The 17,787-nt window shown below is 43.5% G+C and overlaps 1 protein-coding gene across 1 annotated transcript; it reads right to left on the bottom strand.

Moving 5' to 3' along the window:
• Positions 1-3,355: 3,355 nt before the first annotated feature.
• STC1 (stanniocalcin 1) lies at positions 3,356-15,628 on the bottom strand. Its single transcript, XM_002709464.6, has 4 exons — positions 15,304-15,628; positions 13,092-13,234; positions 12,243-12,454; positions 3,356-6,460 (listed from the first exon to the last, which is right to left on the bottom strand). Exons 1-4 carry the CDS (start codon positions 15,419-15,421, stop codon positions 6,190-6,192), a joined length of 744 nt encoding a protein of 247 aa, XP_002709510.1. The 5' UTR covers positions 15,422-15,628; the 3' UTR covers positions 3,356-6,189.
• Between the last annotated feature and the right edge of the window lie 2,159 nt (positions 15,629-17,787).

Below are 17,787 nucleotides of genomic sequence, written 5' to 3'. Positions count from 1 at the left end.
TCAGTAGATATCTAAGCATGTTTGCTGATAAGTCTTTTGTTGTTCAGATTAGCAGGATAAAGTGACAGCAATGGTATACTTTCAGCAGGGCTACAGCAGGAAAGAAATGTAGTTATGTCATGTTGTTAAAAGCTGGTGAACTTAAGGGTACTCAAAGTTAGTTCTGGAAAACTAGCACCTGGAATTCGTTTCTCTGCCCACCATGGCAAGATGCCCTCCGTTTCCCAGCACATAATAGTATTGCTGCTCAGGCTTTAGCAGTCTACTGAGAAAAAGTCATGGATTAATTGGTGGTGGTGGAAAGAATTCATTCTTTCCTTCCTTCTCCTCTCAAATATTTAGTGAATGCCAGCTTTCTGTTAAATACCAGTAATACAAAAATGACTAAGTTCTTCTCTCCTTGCAAGAAGTCTGTTGTACAGTTGGTTACAGGCTTGGCTGTCCTGAGGAAGGCTTCTGGAGATAACATGGGCTTTGGCAAATGAAAAAGAGTATGGAGAGAAGACTGTTCATTAGAAGAAATGATATCTGTGCTGGTAATATGTGGAGACTGAGGTAGAAAAGATCATGGTATCTTTGGGAGAATAATGAGATGTTAGCATCAACAAAATCTGGGGTGCATGCTGGAATGAAGGGTGTCTATTTTGAGGGGCTTATACATGAAGTCAAGATGCTTGGCTTTTGTCTTCTCAGTAGCAGTGAGATGATACTAAAGAAAGAAGTGAAATGACCATGGCTGCACTCAACAAGATCCCTGTAGTGGTTGAGGCACTGATTCAGGCACATCCAAATAGTTGCTCCATCTTCCTTGGAACAACACATCAGTGTCACCTGGAATCATGTTAAAAATGAAGACTCTCGTGCTTCCACCACATGTGTCCCATCATTTAAATAAGGTCCCCAAGTAATTTGTATGCACAGTGAATCTGGGAAGCACTGACTTAGGATCTATGCTGTTAGCTCTAGGGCATTCATGTAGACCTCATAAGAGGGATGACCTGACCTTTTTCTTCTCTCAAATCACAGACTCACAGACCATTCCATGATTTTTCTAAGTACTTTTTTGGAAAGGCAGGTAGAAATAGCTATCTATCTATCACACATATATCTATATATGTCTATGTATTTTGATAATTTGAGAAATTTTATCCTTTTGGTATACACCTTTGCAAATCATTTTATAATCAGGGATGGTTAGCATGTGAATGGAGTCAGAGAGGCACACTCAGGGGACTATTATATCAGTGCTATTTTATTTCTTTAGGTTGGTGATGGGATATAGGTGTTCCTCATGGTATAATTTGCCAGTTTTGTGGGTTACACTATTTTATAATACAAATTCATAAAACTATGATTAAGCAATGTTTATTGATCCAGAAAAAAGAAAAAAGAGCAAGAAAACATCCTTCATCTAGCTTTGTGCTTCAAGACTCACATTGAAAGTGACAGCAGAATCTCAATGGTGGTTACAGTGTTAATGTAACTGGTGATAGTGACAATTGTTGAATGCTCAATAAATGCTATTGGGAGGGTACTTACCACATGCTAGATACTATTGTAAGTTTTTTCTTTTAAGATTTATTTATTTAAAGACAGAGTTACAGAGAGAGAGGGAGAGAGAGAGAGAGAGAGAGAGAGAAAGAATGAATGACTCTTCCATTTGCTGGATCACTCCCAAACTGGCTGCAATGGCTGGGGCTGAGGCAGAGCCAGACCAAAGCTAGGAGCCAGGAGCTTCATCCAGGTCTCCCACGTGGGTGCAGAGGCCCAATTTTTCACTGGCTACTCTCCCAGGTTCATTAGCGGGGAGCTGGATCAGAAGTGGAGCAGCCAAGACTGAAATTGGCACCCATAGGGGATGCCAGCATTGAAGGTGGTGGCTCAATCCATTATGCCATAGCGCTGGTCCCTAATGTAAGTGTGTGTAACACATTTAATTTTCAGTCACTCTGGAGGTAAGACCTATTAATTGTCCTCATTTTATAGGGATATTTTCACAAATGTAAAAACTACAGTATGATGACATTATACTTGGCCCAAAGCCACAGAGATAGTCAAGGAGCTAAATTTAGCTCAGTTTTTCAGAAATCCCAGGTCTAATTTCTTTAACACAATACTATATTGTAATGTATAGTCTCTTTGTACTAATAAATATTGATAGAAAAATACTGAGGAGGAAAGATAATAATGAAATAAATGTACTTTCTCTGTGGCCAGGTCAGAGCAAAGAAAACACAATCTACCTTGGCCTTACAGTGACAATGTTTGTATTATTTGTTAGCTGTTCCATGCCTATCTGTAATGAGGAAAATCTAGTTTGAAGCTACAAATGAATTTTGAGAAAAATGTCTCCATTTGAATTAAAATCATGGGGAAAATCCACTAATAAAAATTACATGAAGTCTCTCCTGAAAAAATTACATCACAGTAGCATGTCCTTTCCTATGACTGGACTTGTGATCATCCTTCAAGGCCTGGTTGACTGTCATTCTGTTGTGAACTGTTTCCGTTTTCTGAGGTGAGGAGTTTGTTTTTATCCTTTCCTCCTGTGATGGTAACAGCTGGTACTTACTGAGCACAACTCTATATTGGGAATGTTGTCAGCAATTCACTTATTTGACCACCTTATAGCAGCTCTTTGATATATCATTGTCAGCATCTCCATTTTTCTAGAGGAAGAAACTGAGGCATTTCAAGGTGAAATAACTCATCAGATCTCATGTAACTAACAAATGCAAGAGCCGGGATTCAAATCTGAGAAATCTGACTCCAGAACTGGGCTGTTCTAACTTCAGAGCTATCTGCCTCACTTGTGACATTGATTCCACTGTCTTTTTCCTACCTTCTGATTCTGAGAATCATTCCTTTAAAGTATTGAGAGTGCTATTTTCATATGGGGGGCACACTGATGAACAGGCAGACCCCTTGCCTTCCAGGTACTTGCAATCTAGGCAAAGGGTGGAGTGAAAGTTCTTCCAAATGGTGAGGACAGTGTAAACCAAGACCTGAAAGGGAGAAAGAACACAGCTCTTCCCAGAATTGCCTGCATGGCTGGAGTGCAGAGGACCCCTCAACAGAGAGGAAACTCAGCTTGGAGGCTGGAGAGGCCATGCAGTCTGCAGAACAGACAGCTTCTTTCGGTCTTGTAGGGGATTTGAGTTGCAATGTCATAGGGAGGGTAATGGGAGCCACTGAATGATTTTAAAGAAATCTGGAAAATGTGATTTAAACCACATTCATTTACACATTGACACTTAATTAGCAACTTCAGAGAAACTTAATCAGCCAGTGACTTCGGGTTCATAAATTCTCATTCAAGAAATTTTTAAAGAATAACAATGAAAGACATGGGGGGGAAACCAATAAAATGTAACACTTTATTATTATTATTATTTTTATCTCAGAAGGAATTCACCAAAGGCTTCATATTATGCTATGGCATCTTTAATTATAAAAATAAGCAAATAAAATAACTTGCATCTGTCATTACCATGATATGTTTCATAACCTTTATATGCACATGGAGCTTAAAAATGTAATTTAACAATAAATAATGACATATACCAGATATGCTCACTGTTTATTCCAGTACTCAGCCAAAAACCTAAATATCATTTAAATTATAAATACATAATGCAAATATAATGGCACAAAAATGTCTAAAGTGCAACCAAATCACAATAGAGGAATCATGCAAATGGGTCTAGACAGCCCCCACAAACTGTGCAGCAAACAGAAGACGAAGCTTTGGAGGTGGACAGGGGCTCATTGGAGAGGGTGGGGTGGGGCCAAGAGAAGCAAAAAACTAGCAACATTGTGAGAACTGCTTCTTTCCATATGTGTAGATATATGTATTGTAGATACATATATAAATACCATTGTGGGGAGAAAAGGGGTGGGGTACCACGGTTTGAAAAGGTCACAGCCAACAAAGAGAATCTACGGGACTGAAATAAGAGAATTTTGCTAGGAATCCTCATGAACTACTTGTCGCATTGGGGTCCTGGCTTAGTGGGTTTGCGAAATGGACACAACACACACACTTGAATAGTTTTTCTGATTCAGAGAAGTCAGCCTTGCCTGGGGGTGAGAGGCAGGGGAGGTAAGGGGAAAGTCTAACTTAGAATATGGTCTACCTGATTTCCAAGAGGCTAAGGCAGTGTCCATATGTTTGGGGACCTGGGGATGGGACGGTTCTGAGTATAAAAATGCCCTTAACAATCTGATGTCAGCACGCTTAGAGGCTGTGTGGGGACAAAGGCAGCAGCATCTGTGCTGCTGTTGCTGCTGCTGGGTCTGCTGCCCTTGCTCTTGGTCCTGGAGCAGCACATGACTGGTTTTAAAGGCTTTGTGGTAAAGTTGTATTGCTTTTCATTTTTCTGGAGATGTGCCCTCCCTCCTCTCACCAGGATCTCTATCACTCAATTTGGTCAAATCTTGAGTTTAGCCTAGTGAGAGTCAAGCACCAATAGTTTCTACCTAAGCGAGTTTGGAGTGGCCTCTGCAGAACTACCCCTCCTCCCTCTTCCTCTCTCAACATTGACCTTTGGTGGGCAGTGACACTCGTAAGGGACTGTTGGGTCCAAGGACAGTAACCCTGAGAAACTACTGTTGTTCATAGATAGGTTCATCATTTGGCTTTGGTGGTGGCCATCTTGTAAACATCACGGCAGAAATGATCAAACCACCAGCTCTTTTTCCCTCTTTCTTGCTATCTTATTATCTATTTATTTATTTTTTTTATGATCCTACAGAGATGGTCCGGCTGCCAGGACTACTTTGGCAGGCAGCGTGCTACAGGACAAAAATGTAAGAGGTGTCTATTAAGGCTGGACAGCCCAGGGTTATTTATACTCCCTCAGCCCCAAGTGCCCCAGAATAAACACCCAAAGGCTAATTGACTCATTCCCGATGGATTTGATGGAAAACCTCCCACCCCATCATCATTTGCCAGAGTTCCAGGCACGGGTGAAAGGTGGCAAGTCAAGAGCTGCCACTTCCCAACGTATAGTAGGCCGTTTTCACACTGTAAGTGGTCCAAGCCCAAAGGGATGCTCTTTTGGGTTGCTGTAATTCCCAGTTGGATGTGACAGAGTTATTTCAAAGTAGGTCAAAGTCAAGTGTAGCCTCTGGGTTGAGGTGGGCTGGGGGATTAACATTTTACCTGGGGTCCTTCAGATAAACCTGTTGGTTTTTCCTATCTCATATAAGCCCATCTTAAGTTTTGATGTTGAGTGAAAACTACTTCTACCCCCATAGTTATAAAAAAGGCCACGAGGAGCATTTATGTGGATATCTGGAAGTGAGATAGTTATTCCATTCCCAGGAAAAGAAAAATAAAGCTAAGTTACAAAACTAAATCTATATGCAATAAAGTTATTATATACTGCTTTGTTTAAGCAGAGTCCTCTGGAATTTATGTACAGTACATTAGTTTTCAGCTATTTATATTCCACAGTTAGACCTTAAGATTCTCTGGTTTTAAGACAATTGTTAAAGATACTTTTAAAGCTCTGAGCAGTTACAGTACGTAAAGATGTTAGCTTTTTGTTTTTCATTAGATGCAAGAAGATGAAGGCTCAAAGTCTGGTTGGAGAGCCAGGCTTGAGCAATTTGGTAAATGTGTCAGAAAGGAAATTAGACATTGGAGGATCAAGACCATAAGACACTAGCTCATTAGAGATCAAGAATTCAAACGTGACATTCATATTCGTCCATGGCCAGCACAGATTCATAACACGAATTCCATTTAACATCTTTATGAGCATTTAAGACATGCATTTAAATAAAGTTGTTTCTTATCAGCTAACTCTACTAGGGCAAACATTCTAAAGGGCTCCACATCTTCAAATTACAATGATGAGGGAGTTACATGAAAGTTTTGTGATTGAGGGTAGTTTGAGGGGCGCTGGGAGGGACATGGCAGAAGAAGGTGACAAAAGACATTGCTTTCTCCTGAGGAGAGGCAGAATGATGGCACATATTCTGGTTGTGGGAATGCTGCCATTGCAGAATATTGGGATTGTGATTACAGAAGCCTAGTTTCATGCAATTTTCTTTAAGGGAGGGGGATAGAAAATAGGAACTACTTTAAAAAAAATCAAACCAGGCACAGTACACTCAAAGTTGGTGTGTCAACACCCCTAAAATGATACTAGTTTTGGTGAGGTTGTGAATACCTCTCCCTGGTTATGCACTCTCATGGGAGGTGCGTTTGGTATGGGAGGGAGAGTCCCCCTCACCTCGGAGGTTCCTGAGGAGAACTTTCAGCTTCTGGGGCTCATTGGAGCGCCTCCTGTTGAAGTCAGCTCGCGCCTGTGTATGGGCACAGTAGTCCGTCTGCAGAATGTGGAAGAGGCTAGCCATGTTGGGCCCAATCTTCGTCATCAGGCTGTCTCTGATTGTGGTCACTGTGTCTGCATCACACCCCAGGAGGCTTTGGGCAAGTATGTTGTAGTATCTGTGAAGGGAAAGAGTGTGCATGTGATGGTCACTCAGTGAGTCAGGCATGACCCAGGCTTTTATCCATGCTCCAGCCAATTCCAGTCTCATATGAACAAATAAGAGCTCATCACCAGAAGCTGGCTTTTTTGCATCCTAATACTTGGACAGTATCTTCTTAGGTGGGGTGCATTTGCTCCCTGGGTTTATCACACTATGAAGGACAAGTCTGTCTCCATGTTTAGAGTTCAGGAGATTTAGGTAACACTTTGAACTGTAGTGTCTGAGATTTCTAAAAACACAGAATTGTAGGGCTGGAAGGTACCCCAGAGACCAGTGGTGACTACTTCTACTCTCATTTTGGAGAGAAGAACCCAAGGTGGAAGAGCTGATTGACTTGCCCAAGAGCATACAGTGGGTTAGTCAAATACAATGGAGGGAACCCAACCCTTGACGCTAATATTAACACTAAGTCATATGAATGTACAGTTATTTTGATTCCTCTTTGCAACTTTTCTTTGTTTTGGTGGTATGTGAGTGCAGGTGTATGTACACAGGAGTGCATGTTCTGATTAACTGCTATGGTTTCTGTCTTTTGTGTCTCCTCTATTTTTCTATGGAATTTAATTTGCTTATCATACACTCAGCTCGCCTTGTTAAGGCTTATGCAAGCCCTACTTTTAGTTGTCCTTCTGGCAGTCAGGTGGCCCATTGCCAGGCAAGATAGATGCTTAAATGGAAATATAGGTGGTCTGGAAGGGTTCTAGCCTCTATAATTCCATGGGTTTCTTCCCACTGTTCTGGTTTCTTTTGCCTGCTTTATTTTTTGGATGCCTTATGGATACTTGGTTCTCATCACTCAGTCCAGCGTTTGATGATCTTCTGATAGTTTTGTGTTCATGACTAGAGTGTAAACATATAGAAGGTAGGATTTGTATTTTAATTCTTTGTATCCCTCATGACCAGGTGTCATTGTGCTATATTGCCCACTCACTGTAGATTTATTGATTCTTTTTTTGGTGTTCATTGAGAAAGTGGAGTTTAAAAAATGTAATTCCAATAAGTCATGATTCGTAGAGGAAAAATTATCTGTAGGTCTGTTAAATTTTACAAAAAAATCTTTGGTTTGATATAGATTACCTTCATCTTTGGAGTAAATTCTTTAAATATACAAACAATACAAATAAATGTTATAACTCAGAAAGAATAAAACTGTCTAATATTTATAGCACATAAACTACTTGTCCTATATCTTGGGAGGACAGTGAAGGTATTTTCCAATTTGGGTTGGAATGTGTCTGTTCCATTTGGAGGTGTCAGTTGTCAAAACCCATTAGCCCTGTGTTGCTAATAGGAGACTCTCCTGATGGCCGTGACCTGCAGTATTTATGTGGAAGACCCTTTCCTCAGAGGAGCCCATGGATCTCTGGGGCCACAGGATCTTCCATGAAAAGAAATTTGTTTATTTTTAACTCACCTCCGGGAGCACAGGATCAAACATCTTTGCAGAATAACTTAACCCCCCAGAGAGGTCCTTTTAAGGATGTTCAGTAAGTAAAGTGGAGTGTGAATAATGAAGCAAAGCAGTCACCCTTCTCAGAGGAGCAGAATGAAGTTAGGGACTGCAAGGGAAATGCAGTGTCTGGGTTGCTGACAGAGTCCTGGCCATACCCCTCCCTCTGGGAAGAATTACATCCAGCTGTGGGTAAAATTGGGATTCTCTGGCACAGAGGAACATTTTCCAACCCTTTGGAATTATAAAGCACATGAGTCAAAGTTGATCTTACTTGGATGGGGAAATGGACAGAAAACTGGTTTTGGAAAAACAGAATAAACAACTTTGTCCCAACAGCTTCAGACATCTCCATACACATTGATCTTCATGCACTCCCTGAGCCTTGGGCTCTGCTAGGATCTGCGTCCCCTGGATCACTTTGTTTCAGAGGGAGACTGGCTCCTAGATGATACAGTCCAAGAAGGACTTTGTAGTTAGAAGTTAACCCTTCTACTTCTTGAAAGAACCAAGATGAGCCCCCCAAAAGGGCTGGGGAGTATGATCCCTTTTGTTAGAAAAAAAAAAATAGAAAGAATAATTCTTTCTTCTCAGGGAGAACTGAAAGTTCTTGTCTTGATGAAGAAGTCCAGTACCTCAAGGAAACAGCTCCCGTAGCGAGCTAGCCTTGCGGCTTTGGGGCCTTATGTTTCCTTGTGGCCCCACATTGCTAATTGCCTGCTTTCTTTCTGTGAGATCTCTTGCCTTTACTGTTGCTTTTTGTGCTACCCCAGGTCTGATCCCTGATCTTGGTTGTCTTGAAAATGACCCTTGCTAGCCTTAGTGCTCTTAGTGACCCCTTCCCTCTTTCACATCCCCTTGTCCTAGTTCTCTCATGGAGCTTGGTTAGCTCAACAAGGACAAGAGAAAAGAGCTCCGTAGAATGCAAGAAAGTGCATGGTTCTATTAGTAGCTCCTCAGAGACTGGAAAACTTGTCAGACTGCCTAGGTGTCAATACAGTTTGTCAGTGTGAGCAGTAGGCTAACCCTTATACCACTGAGGACTGGAACATGGCATTTACCTCTGGGATATGCTGGTCAATAAAGCAGATCTTTCCTATAAATCACTAAGTGAGATAGATTACTTAAGAGATTGTGTTGAGTACCCTCTTGTATTAAGTAGCCCTACCATTGTATCTACTGGTTCCATGTGTCCTTTCTTTTAGGAGAGGCTATGTACAAAACTAATTGCTGACCAGCACGGTGTACATATATATTCAACTGCATTTGGTATTCTATTTTTGGGTTGTGGACATTTCCTGCAGATTTGCTGGATGTCATTTTTGAAGTAGAAATCAAATAGCTTGGCTCAAAGCCATGTGAGTTCTAGGCCCAATTCTGTTATTCACAAGCTGTGTGACCTTCAGCAGGACACTCCTCTCTCTGAGTCTCTGTTTTTTAATCAGTAAATTGAGGTACTTAGTCTTGATAACCTCTGCAGTCATCTCTATCTATGACAGTCTATGTTTTCAGGGGGCTTGACACATATTTTCCTTCTCAATTTAATAAAAAATAGTGTATCTTTGCTTAGGGTTCCCTCTTTGCAGGAGGAATTAAGAATATTTAAGAAGGTTCCTTTCTTTATGCCATGGTACGGGGAGCAGATGTGCTGCAAAGAGTTTGGTGGGCAAACTGTTCTGACTACCCAGCCTAGAAGAACCTTTTGAAGCATATTTCCTTCTTTTCACTTTGAAAATTACTTCCCTGACTTTTTTTTCCTTGGTAAAATGTAAGATCAGATATTCTCCATAGCTACTGTTTCAGCCATGCTTACCCAAATACACACATACTGCCTAGGAACGTTCTGTGTGAAGGTTTATAAATAGTCCTTTGTTTCCCTTGATCAATATTATTCTTCTGTTTCCTGTTCCCTATCCATGCCCTAGAGAGTTGGAAGCTTTGTCAGTGTTCCCACTCTGGATCTGGATGGGTTTAGTCGGTTCCCAAGCCTCACACTGCCCCGCCTGCCTGATCAATTTTGCCAGCTTCCCTCATGGTTGGAGGTGTAATTTCTAAATTCAGCTGGGGGGGCTGCAGCTACCCTTACTCTTTTGGGTGCATTTCTGTCTTGGAAAACCCTTTTGTCTGGCTCCTGGTCCAGTCACAGGCTTTTGGATTCTCCCAGTCCCAAATCTCATGCTAGATAAGTCACAGGAAGGTGGAATGAACCTGTAACTACTTCCTTTTGCAATTCTGTGCCAATTGGCACCAAGTTAGCATGTGTCTCTGGTGGGACAGAGGCTGGGAAAGCAGGATGTTTCAGGAGGGTGAGGAGCTTAAATAGAGCAAATCAAGCCTAGCATGAAACCGGAAATCTCTATAGTCCTGAACAGGAATAATATTAGCAAGTTGAAGTGAAATACTTGGAGAAAGGAAAGAGGTACATGGGAGATTCTGGGTATCAAGGGCTGGCCATATTTTACACTCACTGAAGTTTTCTATTAAGTGTGAGTTACCCATGATGAAAAAGGGAGGTAAGAAGACATTATTGATGACCGTTTTCTATAAAGGTGTTAAAAATAAAGCACCTCCTAAAACAAGTAATGATCCAGCTAAAACTCTTTACTGGTTTCTTCTTAGATAAGCTGGGATCTCCAGGCCAGTGTCTGTACCATCCTTTCTATTAGTCTTCTCCTTTCATAGTGGAAGGGGCTACTTCAATGCAGTAGGGAGATCAGTACTGCATTGAAGTGGGTTACATGCCACAATACAGACCAAGGTTTATCATAGGGTCTTTAAGGATCTGCATTTGTGACAGTGACTTTGTTGGCAGATCCCTCCTCCCCAACTACTGCATACATGCACACTTTGTACCTTGTCCCAGTCTAAATTTTTTTGTTTCTTTTCCTCTCACCCACTTCTGTGCAACAAAAATATTTCTATGAGTTTTAAAGCTGAAGTTGATTAATACAAAGATAGGTCATTGGAGATTCATGCTGGAGCTAATTTTCCTCTTAAGGGAAAATCAGGAAGAGCCCCATGACAGTCACTTCCAGGGTATTATCCTATAGTTAAGAGTAAATAAAAAATTTAAGTTTTGTTGTTGTTGTTGTTGTTTTGTTTCCTTAGGGACTTTCATCTTTCCCTGAGGAGGAGGTGCTTTTCTGATCCTCCAGCCACCTATATGCACAGAATTAACACATTCATAAATGCCAGGAGCACTTAGTGATTGCCACTATCTGACGAAGGGTGGTGGCACCTGGCCAGAAAACTAATCAGCTGCATCTGCAGCAACTCGCAGTGCCTGGACTCACAGACACAGGGCTGGTCTTTGTGAAGATGTGCCTATTTGGCTGGGGTGGGAGTGTCAAAGAATCCTAGAACTTCAAGACTGGAAATCAAGTCTGAGTCAAGGAGAATCACAATCAGCTTGATTTGACCAGCCTGCCCTGCCCCTGCAGTCTCTCCATGCCAGCCCTGCCAGCATCTCTCAGTTCTTGCTGGAAACCTGTCTGAGGCACCCACATGCTGACATGCTGGGAGGATGCCAACCCTCCCAGGTATTAGGAGTTCACTCTAAGTTGGTAAGGGTAGTGAGCCAAGGGCACAGAAAGGCATGGCGCTTAGATACACGCAGCTCAGTGACTTTGGGTCCTATCAGAGCTCCGTGATGAGAATGTGGTCTGGGCAGCCACAAAACGTCATCCCAGGAAATCTTGGACTAGAGCAATGGGATAACTTAAGGCCCAGGAAGGAAGCTGGAAATAGTTCAGATCAGCGATTACACTTTTCACAAAGACAATCTCAGTCTCAGGGAAGGGAGAGGGCTTGTTCTAGGGGTGCCCAGTGACACAGCTGACTGCACATGGGATGGATTAGAAATGCATGCAGTTGTAAAAATCTGCATTGTGACATTTGGCCAGGGTTTTTCTCATGGCCAATTATCCTGTGCACAGTCATGGTTTCAGTCAAATCTGGTGTTTCAAAAAAGCTGTTTCCAGAAACTCCACCATTTCCTTCAGGCTTATGGCAAGAAAAGACTATGAAAATGCACCCAGGGATGCTGTAGATGAAGCTCTCTATTAGCTGCATGGAAAGACTTTTCCTATAACAGTGGGGAAAAAATCCAAGCTGCTTAAACTGTCACAACCAATCACAAACATAATTTTTTTCCTGCAAAAGCTGAGAAGACTGTAAGCTAAAATAAGATCATGACTGTGGCAATTTAACCCTCCTTCCTAGTCTGGCTCTGCCAGCCAACAGCCCCCTCCCCCACTCCTGATTGTGAAAAAGTGGGCTGAGTTCATACCGGTTGGAGAAGTTATTGGGGTGCTGGATGACTTCTGTCATGGCTTCAGGGTTCTGCTTGGCGATGCTGCAAATGTTCAGCTTTTTGTAGCATTCTTCCTGCACCTCGGCGATCATCCTCTGGAAAGTGGAGCACCTCCGGATGGCGACGAACACCCTGGTAGAGATCCCGCTGGTGATGCACTTTAAGCTCTCTTTGACAAATGCTTTTCCCTGCCAGAGGAAGGATAGGAGGGGAAACCTTAGTTTGATTTGACAAAAAAGCTTGGGGCCTGCAGCATGGGGACCCAAGGGGGCTCGCCTTAACCATCAGCATATCCCTGCCAGGAGAAGACTGCATGCCCTGGCCAAGGATTAAAAGAAAAAGCAGTGGGAAAAAAAGGCCTCTTCTCCCTAAGATTCTCCTCAGAATTAAGGTCCTCTGAAATGAAATGAGAAAGAAAAAAAAAAAGAGATGAGCCATAATCAACTACCCAGAAGCCTGGAAATTATATTCTTGGGACTGAACCTTTGAGAATGCACATCCCAAGCTAGGATGCTAGGTTGTACAGTGAGAAGAACTTCTTTGTTAGAAAGACGTTTCTATTTGCTCTCAAAGAGGAAAAGCTTTTCTGTTTAGCACCCTTGCTCCTATAAGCCAGCCTCTGTCAGCTCTTTACTGTCACGCGGGAGGGGGCTGGGCTCCTACAGGGCCTATTTCCTGGCCCAAAGTGTGCGTGTGTGCACACACTCTGAAACAGACTTTTGAGTCAGGAGGCTGGTTCCCTATGAGACTGGTTCCTAAGAACAATAGTCTAACACACGATTAAGGACAAGCAGCCCGCTGTAGCAGGGGTTGAGGTCTTATTACCTGAGTGTCAAGTTTAGCAGCGCTGTACAAGAAGGATCTACAGATGTCATACATCCCATCCGTGTGACAGGTGGAGTTTTCCAGGCATTCAAAAGGATCGCAGCCAACCTGCGTAGCAGTGTTGAGGCAGCGGACCACTTCAGCTGGAAAAGACAGACACATCCAATCTGGGTCAAATGTGGAGGGCAAGGGGTGGGATCCAATGGGTGCAGGGGAGAAGGGGGTCAAGAGACCTGAGCCTAGAAGTCTGCCCTGAGGAGCCACAGACAGACCCATTCCCAGATGGGCAGGGGTGAGACAGAGGGGATGGACAGGCTCCTATGCTTCTAAGAGCCAGAGCAAGGAAGCCCAGGGAGAGTCCTCTCCCGGAGGCACATTCTCTCAGTCCCACCATTATACACAGTTCTGGTGGCCAGAGAAGCAAGGTCAGAGTCTGTGGACTATAGAGTGCCCTAAGCAGGTCCATGGAAGCGAAGGTCGTGGCTTGGCACTTGTGAGCATGGAAAGGCAGAAGGCAGCGGCTGGTGGTCAGGTTTAGGAGGCAGGAGGGCCAGAGGAATCCATCTGGTTTCTAAAACATGTGCTTCAGAACAAAAGCATGGGATTTTAGTCTAAATGGTAGAGAAAATTTGCCAGGAGATGACTTGGAGGCAGACCCTTCTGATGGGGGGCTTTTAACTCGCTGTATTGGCAGAAAGGAATTCTATCTGTGCATGGTCCCCCACCCCCACCGCAGGACAGTGTGTAGAGGTGTGTACAGTCTCTCCCATGCTAAAGGCCTCTTTTTATTTCTTTTTAAGAGAAACACAGGTGTGGAATAACAAGGCTAAGGCACACCTTGTGCAAGACTGGAAGAAAACCGCAAAGAACTTGCATGAGGCTTTCTACATTCTGGATAAGATCTCCCATAAAAGTAATTTCTCTCCCACAGAGGGGGGGTGTTCTGGCAGGCTGCTCGGCAAGAAATGATCTGTAGCTTTCATACCATAGGATTCTCCTCGGAGATCAAAAGCATGGTTCAGTTAGGCTTCCCCACCCCCTCCACCACCCGCAGCCTCTGGGATGTTACAAGTCATTTCCCTAATTATATATTTCCACGGGTTCAAATTATAACTTTGCTTTAAGCAGTTTTAATATGCATTAGGGCTGCTATTGTTTTAGGCAAGCTCGAATTGTGAATCACTGCATCTCTATAGCAACTAAGTACAAAAGGAAGTGAGGCAAAAGCTCTCCTCTCGGCAGGGACTCGTGCTCTTTCAAGGGGAGCATCGTCTGCAGCATTTGACACCTGAGAGCCCATCCTTCTTGCCGGTTGGGGGAGAGAAGGCAGAGCTGCAGGAGGAGCTGGTGGGGCAAGAGGAGTCCAGGGGCAGAGGTGTCAGGGCGGGCTTCCCCATGGCTCTATTCCTTCCAAGACCAAGATCACACACAATTAACTGTTCCAGGACTCAGGACGAAAGGGAGATCTTCCCCCTTGGACACACAGCTGATGCATTTCACAAATATTCTGTTTCTAGGGACTCTCTGGGCACGGGCTGCATAAGCAATTGAATGGAGCCAGGGAGAGAGGGGAGAGAGGGAGAGAGGAAGGGAGGGAAGGAAGGAGAGAGAGGGAAGGAGAGAGGGAGGGAGGGAGGGGAGGAGGGAGAGGGAGAGAGAGAAGGCAGCAGTGTTGGGGGTGGGTGTGTATAGGGCTTTCTCTGAATCCGCCCTGGATTGTCAGACTTGAGGGCTAAGGTTCAGAAAATCAGCTGGAAGAGAGAGGTTCTGTGCCTGTTCTCTGAAGAGGTAGGGAAGTCAAGTTAAAGGGTCTCAAGGGGGGGAGGAGCTGGGACAGCATCAGACAAGCCATGTCTCACCTTGAGATCAGCCCCTGGAAAGTATAGAGAGCGCTTTGAAGCATGCCAACATTCAAGCCTCTCCCCCGCCCCCTCCCCCCAGGAGGGTACGTGCCAGATTTCAGGCAATCAGGCTAGGCTTATGCAATGAAATACCCTCAGCCCAGCGCCCCAGCTTCTTCGTTAGTTGCATGCAATTTATTAAACAAAGGAGCTCCACTTCCTAAGGCTATTGGATTACACTGGCAGTTTATTGCCATCAGGCATGAAGCACATTTATTATCAAGATCAGCCGACACAGACACAGTTGCAAAAGTGAGAGGCAAATGAGGACAGCTTTTCGGGGGAGAAACCGGTCCTGGGTTTGTGCTTACCTGAGGTATGAGACGCCATCCGGGATTTCCTGGAGCTCACAGAATCATTCTGCTCCGCCTCATGGGTTGCAGAAGCACTGATCACCAGCACCAGAAGCACTGCTGAGTTTTGGAGCATTCTCTGAGAAGTTTCCGCTAAGTTGTTGGTTTTTTTTTTCCTCCCCCTCTTTCCTCTCCCTCTCCCGGCTTGAGTGAAGATGTGGATCTGGATACACTGAAGGCGTAGGTGAGGATTTGATGAGGAGTTTTGGTTGCTGCTGATGCTGCTCCTGCAGACACTGCTGCTGCAGTCGCTGCTTCTTGCACCTCTGGCTTTTGCAAACTGGGGGCCCAAGAGCTGCACCCAGGGATTTTATAGCCATTCTTATCGGTCCTCAGGATCAAGGACCAATCAGGTTTCTCAACTGGTTTGGCTAGCCAATCAGAGAGCTCGCTTATTCAGCTGGAGCTTTTTGACTTCTTAGAAATATTTTCCAGCAAATTAAAAGTACCTGCTGCCAATGTTTTATGTTGGTATGTGGCTGTGTGTGCAGAGATGTGTGAAAATGCTACTTTCATGGAATTAAAGGATAACTTTGTATTGATTGAACTAAAGGGAAAATCATATGAAAATCTCTCCAAGGTGCTTTGGAAATCATTTTTTTTTCTCCTTTAACTGAGCTATTTGGGGAAAATGCGTAGCGTAGGTAGGTGTGGGGAGGTGTGATCCCCGTGGAGTAGAGTTTAACCTAATTACAACAGTTTTAGTTTAATTTTAACAGCATGTTCCTTGTTCTTTGTGTTGTAAGCCACATATGCCATATCTCCACATCTCTGCATGTACACGTTCATATGTATCGTGCATCTGTGATGCATTTGGGATATACGGTAGCATATGAGAGCCCTTGGGGGAGGGTCGTAGGTGAGTGAATGAGCCTTGGTGAACTGAAATCTAATGGGTCTGAGTTGTGGCCCCTGTTCCTCTAGTGATTTGCACTGTGACCTTGGACAATAATTCCTATCTTGTTTTACCTCTCTTCTCAGATCTGTAAAGTGTCAAAGCTTGTCTCTGCATTCCTTCCACTTCTACCACAATGTGATTCTCCAGTGATGCAGTTAACTTTTGACTCCATCTTTTCAGTCATCTGCAGAACTGCAGACTCCAGGAGTGTTAGTTACCATAAGCACTCACACGCACACCTACACACACCACACTCAACAGGGAGGCATGGTGAATGCCTGAAAATTCATAAACTGTGTATCCAAGCCCAGCAACTTCATAATCACGTTGGAACAATAAACTGGTCAAAGCAAGACTAAACCTGCTGGGTAAACCAGTTCATTTCTTGGGGAGGGGGGAGTGAAAAGAAGGAAGGGGGCAGGACTGGGAGAAAGGGGGGCAGGGGAAGACCAGAATGTGTAGGAGAGAAGACTGATAAACTCTAGACTTAATGGGAAAATTACAGTGGAATCACGAATCATGCCTAGTATAGAAGCTCATATTTTCTTGTAAGTAGGTTGTAGGCAACACTGAGGCTTGTCCATAACTTGTGAAGGAAGTTAATGATCCAGGACTTCTCAAGGTAGAAGGTGGTCATTAAGGACTGTGGTGGTGAAGGGATTAAACAATAAAGCGTTAAAAAAAATTTGGGGAGGTAAATGAGAAAGGATCATTGGTGATTTGTACAGACTTGGGCAGGATGATCTTGTAAAAAAAAATGGAGCCAGTGGCTTCAGTTTAAATCCTCCAACCTTCAAACTGAATTTGAAGAAAGAGTGCCAACTCAATTAGTCCGAAACCCGGCTGAGGATCAGCCGTCTTTGTTGGGGGAACTGGGATTGCTAGGTGATTCTAGCTCATCCTTTGCAAAAAAAAAAAAAAAAAAAAAAAAAAAGATGGTTTGGAAAGCATGAGTATTTTCTAGAAAAAGGCATAGAAAGAATAAAGGAGATAGGAACTACCTAAAAGAAAGAAAGGGGGATTTTCAGATTTTATTAGGAAACAGGTATATTTCAATTTTTATTAACTGACAATATCAGTATTTCTGAAGAACATTCTGGGATGAGTCATGGGCCACAAGTAGAGGGAGGGTAAGAGAGAAGAGATCCGGGTAAATTCATGATTGTTGTCCCTGAAGTGCTGGCAGTCGGGAAGATGGCCCCACTTCAGTCTTAATTCCAAGGGCTGAGGATGACCGGACCTTGCGTAGCAAAGCATGGGCAGAGTCAGCATGACCTAGAGATGCGGAGAAGGCTTCTGGGATGGATCTTCAAGGAATGATCAGGAGAGAAAAGATTTATTGCTTTTTCAAAGTTTCTCAGAGGGAGAAGCTATGATATGTGTGTGTGTGTGTATGTGTATGTGTGTATGTTTGTGTGTATCTCCTATCATGTCCTATTCTGGAAAACTTGGAGGTTGTTTTTATAGCAGATGAGAGCAAGGCATATCATCATTGAATGCTCTCCTTCAGAATGGCAATGAGAGGACAGAGGGAGACTCTTCCC

This window comes from Oryctolagus cuniculus, chromosome 2 (genome assembly GCF_051225735.1).
Source record: "Oryctolagus cuniculus isolate XC-2025 breed Fujian yellow rabbit chromosome 2, ASM5122573v1, whole genome shotgun sequence".
NCBI lineage: Eukaryota > Metazoa > Chordata > Mammalia > Lagomorpha > Leporidae > Oryctolagus > Oryctolagus cuniculus.
Note: the sequence above shows the minus strand (reverse complement) of the source record. Positions and strands in the feature narration are given on the sequence as shown.